General features: G+C 41.0%; 1 protein-coding gene across 1 annotated transcript; it reads left to right on the forward strand.

The window, feature by feature from the left end:
• Window positions 1-176: 176 nt before the first annotated feature.
• Window positions 177-9,765, forward strand: LOC149984067 (uncharacterized). Its single transcript, XM_090232278.1, has one exon. It carries the CDS (start codon window positions 6,604-6,606, stop codon window positions 7,810-7,812), a length of 1,209 nt encoding a protein of 402 aa, XP_090088404.1. The 5' UTR covers window positions 177-6,603; the 3' UTR covers window positions 7,813-9,765.
• The last annotated feature ends 1,268 nt before the right edge of the window (window positions 9,766-11,033 follow it).

An 11,033-nucleotide genomic window follows, 5' to 3' on the forward strand; every position in this document is an offset into this window, starting at 1 on the left:
GGGTTGGTATACAGAAGATAGCCCTATTTGGTAAATGACCAAGTCCATATTATGGCAAGAACAGCTCAAATAAGCAAAGATAAACAACTGTCCGTCATTACTTTAAGACATGAAGGTCAGTCAATCCGGAAAATTTCAAGAACTTTGAACTTTTCATCAAGTGCAAAAACCATGAAGTCGCAAAAACCATCAAGCGCTATGATGAAACTGGCTCTCATGAGGACCGCCACAGGAAAGGAAGACAGAGTTAACTCGGCTGCAGAGGATAAGTTTATTAGAGTTAACTGCACCTCACATTGCAGCCCAAATAAATGCTTCACAGAGTTCAAGTCACAGACACATCTCAACATCAACTGTTCAGAGGAGAAAGCGTGAATCAGGCCTTCATGGTCAAATTGCTGTGAAGAAAGCACTACTAAAGGACACCAATAATAAGAAGAGACTTGCTTGGGCCAAGAAACACGAGCAATGGACATTAGACTGGTGGAAATCTGTCCTTTGGTCTGATAAGTCCAAATTACAACAATGTCTTTGTGAGAGTAGGTGTACAGATGATCTCCGCATGTGTGGTTCCCACCATGAAGCATGGAGGAGGTGTGATAATGTGGGGGCGCTTTGTTGGTGACAATGTCTGTGATTTATTTAGAATTCAAGGCACACGTAACCAGCATGGCTACCATAGTATTCTGCAGTGATACGCCATCCCATCTGGTTTGCGCCTCCAGGCTGTGTAAGGGCTATTTGACCAAGAAGGAGAGTGATGGAGGGCTGCATCAGATGACCTGACATCCACAATCACCCAACCTCAACCCAATTGAGATGTTTTGGGATGAAATGGACAACAGAGTGAAGGAAAAACAGGCAATAAGTTCTCAGCATACAGTGGGGCAAAAAAGTATTTAGTCATCCACCAATTGTGCAAGTTCTCCCACTTAAAAAGATGAGAGAGGCCTGTAATTTTCATCATAGGTACACTTCAACTATTCTTCAACCGTTCTTTCCACAGATTCTCGATTGGATTCAGGTCTGGACTTTGACTTGGCCATTCTAACACCTGGATATGTTTATTTTTGAACCATTCCATTGTAGATTTTGCTTTATGTTTTGGATCATTGTCTTGTTGGAAGACAAATCTCCGTCCCAGTCTCAGGTCTTTTGCAGACTCCATCAGGTTTTCTTCCAGAATGGTCCTGTATTTGGCTCCATCCATCTTCCCATCAATTTTAACCATCTTCCCTGTCCCTGCTGAAGAAAAGCAGGCCCAATCCATGATGCTGCCACTACCATGTTTGACAGTGGGGATGGTGTGTTGCTTTTACGCCAAACATAACGTTTTGCATTGTTGCCAAAAAGTTCAATTTTGGTTTCATCTGACCAGAGCACCTTCTTCCACGTTTGGTGTGTCTCCCAGGTGGCTTGTGGCAAACTTTAACCGACACTTTTTATGGATATCTTTAAGAAATGGCTTTCTTCTTGCCACTCTTCCATAAAGGCCAGATTTGTGCAATATACGACTGATTGTTGTCCTATGGACAAAGTCTCCCACCTCAGCTGTAGATCTCTGCAGTTCATCCAGAGTGATCATGGGCCTCTTGGCTGCATCTCTGATCAGTCTTCTCCTTGTATGAGCTGAAAGTTTAGAGGGACGGCCAGGTCTTGGTAGATTTGCAGTGGTCTGATACTCCTTTCATTTCAATATTATCGCTTGCACAGTGCTCCTTGGGATGTTTAAAGCTTGGGAAATCTTTTTGAATCCAAATCCGGCTTTAAACATCTTCACAACAGTATCTCGGACCTGCCTGGTGTGTTCCTTGTTCTTCATGATGCTCTCTGCGCTTTTGACGGACCTCTGAGACTATCATAGTGCAGGTGCATTTATACGGAGACTTGATTACACACAGGTGGATTGTATTTATCATCATTAGTCATTTAGGTCAACATGGGATCATTCAGAGATCCTCACTGAACTTCTGGAGAGAGTTTGCTGCACTGAAAGTAAAGGGGCTGAATAATTTTGCACACCCAATTTTTCAGTTTTTGATTTGTTAAAAAAGTTTGAAATATCCAATAAATGTCGTTCCACTTCATGATTGTGTCCCACTTGTTGTTGATTCTTCACAAAAAAATACGGTTTTATATCTTTATGTTTGAAGCCTGAAATGTCGCGAAAGGTCGCAAAGTTCAAGGGGGCCGAATACTTTCGCAAGGCACTGTAAATACTTTTCTGCCCCACTGTATGTGGGAACTCCTTCAAGACTGTTGGAAAAGCATTCCAGGTGAAGCTAGTTGAGAGAATGCCAAGAGTGTGCAAAGCTGCCATCAAGGCAAAGGTGGCTACTTTGAAGAATCTCAAATATAAAATATATTTTGATTTGTTTAACACTTTTTGGTACCTACATGATTCCATATGTGTTATTTCATAGTTTTGATGTCTTCACTGCTATTCTACAATGTAGAAAATAGTACAAATCAAGAAAAGCCTTGAATGAGTAGGTGTATCCAAACTTTTGACTGGTACTGTATATATACAGAAGTAAGACAGATATAGCTTCTGTTGCCTGTTTGAGTATTTGTTTAATAGCCTACTGATTCTGTGAGCACCAAGCGTCATGCACCGGCAAAATGTTGAATTAAGCAATTTCACAGATTCGTCTGTTTTTAATCTTTGCTATGCTGTAATAATGGCTTTATAATTTTTAGTAGTTAGAACAGACTGGTATTGCTTAACATTTGCTTAACCTTTTGCACGTAGGGGGCAGTATTTTCGTTTTTGGCCCAAAAAATTACCCATTTGAAACGGCCTATTTCTCAGCCCCAGAAACTAGAATATGCATATAATTGTCAGATTAGGATAGAAAACACTCTTCTAAAGTTTCCAGAACTGTAAAGAAGAAGTTTCCAGAACTGTAAGGAAGAAACTAAATGGCTGAAATGATATTGCGTCTTCAGCATGGACAGCACAATAAACACTTGCTGTTATGTGGTGCCTTTTCGCTGCAGTAGGGAGGAGAGCGAGACAACGTGCGCCTGTCACACAGGCACTCGCTGTCATTTCTTTTAATACAGTGTCACCATCGGGCTCTTTCTTGAGCCATTTGTGTGTCTTAATTATTTAATCAAACAGTGTGCTTAAAGCATCAGACAAGCTCAGTGCCTATGTAGGTGATTGTATTCAAACACATAGGGTGTGTCTGATATGGAAAAATACATTTTAACATTAGAACAGGATTACTTTTTTGTCGGGGACAGCCCTACAATCAGTCTTACCCTTGCTCTACTCAAAGGGCTGTATTGGAATGGCTTCATACAGTATCTACGTGTATATCATTGAGTGTATTGTCTTTTTAGACCAAGAGGACCAAGAGAAACAAAGTGGAGCAGATCACTGATATAGATGCAGGTCATAAATTAAACTCTAATTTCACTGAATGTAATCCTTTTGCATGTAAATGTAATTTAGTATGGACATCTATTGAGCAGAGGACTAATAGCAGAGTGCACATGTTATACTTTCTTGGGTACTTAACTTCACAAAGTTGGCTAATACATACTTGCCTCAGAAAGATACATGTTTTCTGACTTCTTTACCTTGGTGAATGCTGCTTTGGACACAGGTCCCTCTACATCTGTGGAATTTTCTGGGATGACAGTTCAGGGGACATCTCACCAGGGACAATCTAATGAAAAGATCCTAAGTGAGTGTGTCTCCAGGGCCTGTCAGACCAGGGCTCTTGACCTCCCGCCAATCGATCCGGATGCTTTCAACCCGATTATCATCCTGTTTCTGGAAAAACTTACTGAGGAGTATGTCCAAACTTCTATTGTAGTATTTGAATACAATGTCATCTGGAGGATTTTATAAATTGTATGTGTGTTGGTGTGCTTTTTAGTGCTAAAAACATCTAATTATCTCCTATAGGCAATGGAGGCAGTTAAGCATTGGCAGGATGGACCCTGTAAGTCCCTTAACCCTGAAAATGATTCATAGATATATTAATAGATGTTTCAAGAAAATTAGATACAAACCATGTATCTATCTACAGTATCATCCACATTATCACAAACAGTTACATTCAAAGAGCTTTTTAGTAGCCTATAGCTTTTCATGCTTTCCAATAATGTATGCCACTTTCATGACTCTCATGAACATATGTGAGATTGTTGGTATCTGTTCGAGGAGCGTCTGTCAACACAAAGTATGGACAGACTACTCACTGAGGAGTTTCAGACCAAGGCCACTGAATCGATCCGGGAGATGGTTAAAAGATTCAGGGGTTGTACATCCATGTTGTTCTGGCACTACATCATCTAGTCCAACTCCTAGGATAGTTGAGATCAGAGACCTTATGATTGACCCTGAGGCCTCTGAGTTGGTAAGTACCTTTGTTTCAGACATGGACAATCTTACCCAGTCTATCAGGGCATCCTGCTCTCCTGCACGGAGTGAGCAGATCCTTCTTGAAAACCATCAGAGTAAGATCTGGTCTTACACTGTTGGTTGTTATTACGACATGAAAAATACGCTGAAGAGGATTCTTACCTGTCCAGAAAAAGGGGATCTCGCAAGTACATTTGTGGAGAGCACAAAAGATTCTTTCACAATGGTTCCAACTTTGTGCCTGGACGTCGGTCATTACAGTAATGGTGAGGCTGACACATCGGACTCCATTTCTTGTAAACCACTTTTAATAACCCCCTCATCTATGAATGAACAAAAAGGACAAAGTGAGACCCCAAAACCTCTCTTGGCTCTCAAAAAGTATTTGCAAGACCAGTCCTCCTTGACACCACAAAAGCGATTGCCAGCCAGGTTCTAGTCTTGTATAATACTGAGGTGATGTAGTTCTCATCTTCTGTTGGAGAGTGTGATTCTGAAGAGTCTCTGGAGGCCATTCTCTTTGTGGATGGCATCATGTCTGACTTGAATGATTCACCAGTTCTTATTCCCCCTCACCATCTGAGTTGTTAGACAGTGAACAATGTCTCTCCCATCTCACTTTTCCACTTGGTCTGCAGGACAGCACCACCAACAGTGAATCTACCCAGGGTCTTCCAGTTATAAATATGAAGAAACTCTCCAGTGTGTCTTTCCAGACAAAGGCTTCGAAAAGCAGTGAGTGAAGCTCTGAGATCTGTCAACCCCTTTACAAACAGCTTACTGGGAGACTCTGAAGCATCTAAATTGCTGGACACTTTTGTAACAGATGTGGAGACTGTTGTTCAGTCCATGCAGACACATGAATCTGAAAATTTCAAAAGTGAGCACCCTTTCTGCTGCTCGTATTATATATCATAGATTTCGAGAAATGCTGATGCGGTTTCTCACTCCCTGCCAAGACTCTGTAAAGGTCATCGATGGTGTTACACCAATACATTATGAGACTCTCAAACAGGCTCCTAGTGAAAGTTTAGATTCTCAGGTGACTTGTAATAGTGATTCTCTTGAAATCCAAGTGGACCTTCAAGCCTGTACCATGGAGGTCATTAGTCAGATCCTCACTGTGTATCACTCTGAGGAATCCATGGAGGAATGCCTCTCTAGCCTAAAAGGAGATACAGAAGACCTGTCCAAGCTTTTGGATGCCGTTGTTTTTCAGATTGAGGTCCTTGCCGCCTCCAAATCATATTTATCTGTTAATGACTATGCTGTCAATACACAGGACAGTTCTTATGGTGAGATCAACATTGATGAGGAGGAGGCATCCTCTAGAAGTCTTAAATCCACAGCCTTTGACAAACTATGTACTGAGGAGTTTCAAACTAAAGCCTCACATGGCTGGTGGGATCCTTCAATCAGGGTTGATTGGCATTGTACATACCAGCCTTGATGGTAGAAGTGCAGACATTTGTGCGGAGTCCAGTAATGATGGTGATCAAAATCCTTCAGAAGAGTGGAACTCCACCTTTGTTCATCTGTTCTCTGCACACCAATTCTGCAGCATCCGACATTGTCATAAGCATCACTAAAGACCTTAATTGCTTCACCCAGATGACTAAAATGTATGATGCTTCAGTGTCTGGCCAGTTAGAGAGATCCCTGTCAGCTTCAACCATTCCTGTCAGTGTTCACAACGGGGCCAATGTGAAAGGAAAGATCATTTGGCCAGGCTCTGTTAACCTGTTCAACAATGTGTTCACCAAGGTCAAGGATTTTTTTGCCCAGCAACAACCGGTCCTCCTAGACAATGTGGTTGAGGCCCCCAAACATGCCGAATCCATATGCAGAACAGCTACTTCTACACAAATGATTTACAGTGAACATGAAGGCAGCCAGACCAGCATGGTAAATTATTCCAAAGCCTTAATTACTCAGACTCAGATGACAATCCAGAGTAGAGTGTCTATGTCAGAGAGGATGAGCACCTCAGAGAAAGGCCTCTTGACTCGTTCCATCGTGGGCTCCATGTTGGAGGATGTTGACATGGTGAGAACTGATGGACACGAGATACACCGCCCATCCTCCTCAAAGTCCTCCCTGTCCATCACCTCTGCCATGACCAGAGGGTCTCAGAGTGATTTTACAAATTCTCTTCCAGGCACTCCAGTCCCCATTGAGTGGCCAGTTGAAATCTATTGTCCTATCATTAGAGTTCGGTCATTGATATGAGTGACTCCTCAACTCATTCACAAGGGTCAACAAATTACACAAGGCAAACCATCTCTGCCATAGTTGACACTGTTATGGAGGTCATTCCAAGAGAAGATACGGAACACATAGCCACTGCAGATGTCACTTCTTTTACAAGAAGACTTGCGAGACTCAGCCCCAGGGACAGTCTTCAGAACTTCTCACATGAGCTCACTGACAAAGTTTATGAGCTCATAAAAAGTCACAACACCCCCCAGGCTCTTTTTGTGCCAGCTGACCAGAGCGTGTCTGACTCTATTTTTTTGAAGCTGAAGACAGGATTGAATGCTTCTGAAGAATCCAGGGAGTTCCCATCTGACCTTGTGTACTCCTTTGCTACGGAGTCAATAAAACATCTGCTACAGCAGATTGTCTTCTGGCTTCCTCCACCATCACAAGGATCCGATTTCTGCCAAACTACCATCTCTGATGGTTCTCTGCAGGAAACAAGTTGGCTTATCCCGAGCTCTTCTGCCATCTCCATTAGTTCCTCACAGGTTTACTGTGACACAAACAGCCTTTTCACCAATATAATGGTCAATCAGGTCATGGATACCTGTTCTGTGGCCTCCAATTCATCAGAAGAATTATCAGAGTTGATGAACATAATCAATGGGTTGTCCCCAACTGATGCTGGAACACTTGACTCTGACAGACCGGCTCTCATGACCACTAGCCGTCAGTCTAGTGCCAAATCATTGCCTAAACCCTCTCTGTCTGGCAGCAGCACACACAACGGTGGAACTGTGGATATTCAAGTTTTAGGAGAGGTGGAATCCAAGATGGACAACAAAGATCTGGAGATGTCTAGTGTCTCTGTGCATCCATCAACTCCATCAGCCATGGACACTGATACACATGCATCATTTGACTCCACTAGCAATGACTACACCTCTTTGGTACTTTTACTGATTGTTAGATTGCTGTCAATGATCACCCCTATCACATTACTGGAATCCTCTGACATTGGTGAAACATCAAGAGTTCTCACAAATAGGATTCTGTCTGAGTTCTGTGGCACCTCAGGCCTTGAACCAACTCAAGCCTACCCCCAGAATCTGAAAATCAAAAAGATTTTCAAGGCTGTCTACAAGGTGCTTCTTCAAGAATTCGGGTCAGAAAAGATGCTCCAGGTTGCAATGAAGTCAACGGATTATGCATTTGACGATGCCCTGGTCAAATAATTAACTAGGGAACTACTAGCTAAATGCAATGAGGCTAGCTCTTCACCTCCCTCCATGACCCAGTTGTCATCACACAATGTACTTGGCAGTGACGAGGTAGGTAATTCTGTGCTTCCAACAACTGGTAGAAAGGAAAAGAAGAGGAAGATTCAGCGCTCTCTGTGGACTCAACCCAAAGGTACATATGTCATCAAAATACAAATTATAAAGATTATTTTTATTCATTACGTACAGTATGATGGTAAACACTGATACCCTTTGTGTGCAATATCTCCTACTGTACAAATGACTGTCTGTTACCCAGTGTACAAAGAAGGTCAACAAGAAGAACCACTGCACTCCAACACCTTCCCAGAACCAGACCCCTGCCGTAAGTGAAACAGGTAAGTCAATACACTCAAATGTGTACTGAACAAAAATATAAACGCAACATGCAACAATTTCAAAGATTTTATTGAGTTACAGTTCATATATGGAAATCAGTCAATTGAAATACGTTAATTAGGCCCTTATCTATGGATTTCACATGACTGGGAATACAGATATGCATCTGTTCATCACAGATACCTTAAAAAAAGGTAAGGGCGTGGATCAGAAAACCAGTCAGTATCTGGTGTGACCACCATTTGCATCATGCAGCGTGACACTTCTCCTTCGCATAGAGTTGATCAGGCGGTTGATTGTGGCCTATGGAATGTTGTCCCACTCATCTTCAATAGCTGTGCGAAGTTGTTGAATATTGGTGGGAACTGGAACATGATGTTGTACACGTCAATCCAGAGCATCACAAACATGCTAAATGGATGACATGTCTGGTGAGTATGCAGGCCTTTCGACATGGGGCCATGCATTACCATGCACATGAGGTGATGGCGGCGGATGAATGGCACGACAATGGGCCTAAGGATCTCGTGACGGTATCTCTGTGCATTCAAATTGCCATTGATAAAATGCAATTGTGTTCGTTGTCCGTAGATTATGCCTGCCCACACCATAACCCTACAGCCAACACGACGCCATATACGTGGTCTGTGGTTGTGAGGCCGGTTGGACATACTGCCAAATTCTCTAAAACGACATTGAAGGCGGCTTATGGTAAAGAAAAAAAACATTCAATTCTCTGGCCACAGCTCTGGTGGACATTCCTGCAGTCAGCATGCCAATTGCACGCTCCTTCAAAACAAGTCAACCTGCGTTTTTCCTTGCTCCTATTTTTCTCAGTCTCTGTCTCTGAGACATCTGTGGCATTGTGTGGTGTGACAAAACTGCACATTTTAGCGTGGCCTTTTATTGTCTCCAGCACGAGTTGCACCTATGTAATGATCATGCTTTTTAACCCACAAGAGTCTAAGCCATGTCTGGGCCGAGGGGTTTGTATCGGCCTTACTGCTATTTGCCCATACAAACGCATTGAATAACAGATTCACTACATGGAACTGAAGTGTCTATCCTAAATCTGAGAGATATAAGAAAGTTGACAAATATATATATATATATATATATATATATATATATATATTTATATGTATATATATTTTTTTCATGTTTTTATCCCCTTCTTTTTGGCACTAAAACAGTCTAAGCACTAAACAGTCTAAGTAACACTTCTGCGTTAAATAGGCGGATTGAGACTGCTAGGTTACCTGCCGCCCTACATTTGTAAATTATGTCGAATATTACAATTTAAATAATAATAATGCAATACTAATTCTTCACACTAACTAGGGTCAGTTAAAGAAAATGTTATGTTTACATTTTTATTCCCAGGAATTGTCAATGATCTAGAATCCTGCCGAACAGAGAGTATATGCTCCACCAAGAAGAAACCAAGGAAGCGTTCGCTCATTTCCAGGATGTTTTCAGCTATAGGCAAAGCTTTGTCCAGTCCCTTTACTTCCTGCTATAAAAAAAAGAGCACCTAATCTATATTTCAAAATAAATATTTGAAATTAACATAATTGCATTCATTCTTCATGTTGAGTGTTTTTCGTTATATATTATTGGATGATATAAAGTGTAGTAGTAGTAGAAGTTGTATAGTTGACTATATTACTTTTACTTTTAAGATACATTCAAAAAATAATAAGAGGGCAATAAAACTATAAATAATCTTATCTAAGTCCTTTACAGTTTTAGTGGGTAAGTCAAGTGACAACGAGACATAAACCAATCTGGATAACCCTTCAGCTTTGGATAATAATACCCGACCGTATAACGAAATATCTCTCATCAACCAGAGGTTCAATTTCTTCTTTGTTTTCTCAATGGAGTTAAAGTTCAATTCACTCCTTTGTTTTCATCCTTGCATATAACAGTTTCAATATAAGTAACCTTATCTTTAATTGAGATACCATATATTTCCTGTAAAACACAATCCTTGAGTGGAAATAAGACTGACTTACTGATATTCATTTTCAAACCCGAAACTAAGGAAAAGTCTTCAATACAGGAAACTGCTTTAGAAACCTCATTCCTGTCTCATAAAAATATTACAGATTCGCCTGGCATTAATAGAAAAAACAGAAATGGACATTTACTATCACAGTATGAAGAATATTAAACTTGAATACATTCACATGAATCAGGGTCTCACAAAAAGAAAAGTTCTTACTAGTTGCAAATAAAAACAGTCCTTTGCACCACGCAAGTGGTTGACCTAAATTCTATATATTTATTTATAAAATTGCAAATAACATTGTACCATCGATTGGTAAAAACGAATAGCCATCAAGCTAACATTAAGTGTCATTGCGAATTTCCCATCAAGCTAACATTAAGTGTCAGTGCGAATTTCCCTGCCATAAAATATATATATACATAAAAAAAGTTTGTCTCAAACAAACAATGCTCTTTCCTCAAGAAATATAAAGTTTTATCAGATGCAAATAAAACTGTCCTTCACAACTCACTTGATAAATCCAGCCACAGACGATTCCGAGCTTCTTTGTCAAATGCTGTCAGATCCTCCTTGAACCTCAGGTTGTTCTTCTTTAAAAAGTCATTTTTCTTTGCACTTTTCCATGTCACATCCCTCGCTGTCCTGGAGATGAATCTCATGATCACTGGTCGTGGTGGCTGGTTGTTTTCCCCATCTCTCAGCCTACCCAGGCGGTGCACTACATCCAGAGAACCTGCAACAACATTTCGCTCCTCCTATTGCCCTGCAAATGTTCTTCACTCTTGCTTTGATGTTCGTCAGATTTTTCTGCTATTCCATAAAT

This window comes from Oncorhynchus mykiss, chromosome 4, assembly GCF_057628025.1.
Source record: "Oncorhynchus mykiss isolate SJ-2025 chromosome 4, ASM5762802v1, whole genome shotgun sequence".
Lineage (NCBI taxonomy): Eukaryota > Metazoa > Chordata > Actinopteri > Salmoniformes > Salmonidae > Oncorhynchus > Oncorhynchus mykiss.

What these genes read in the sequence shown, in the direction of transcription:
- LOC149984067 (XM_090232278.1), top strand. Translation starts at nt 6,604, where the DNA reads ATGAGTGACTCCTCAACTCATTCACAAGGGTCAACAAATTACACAAGG.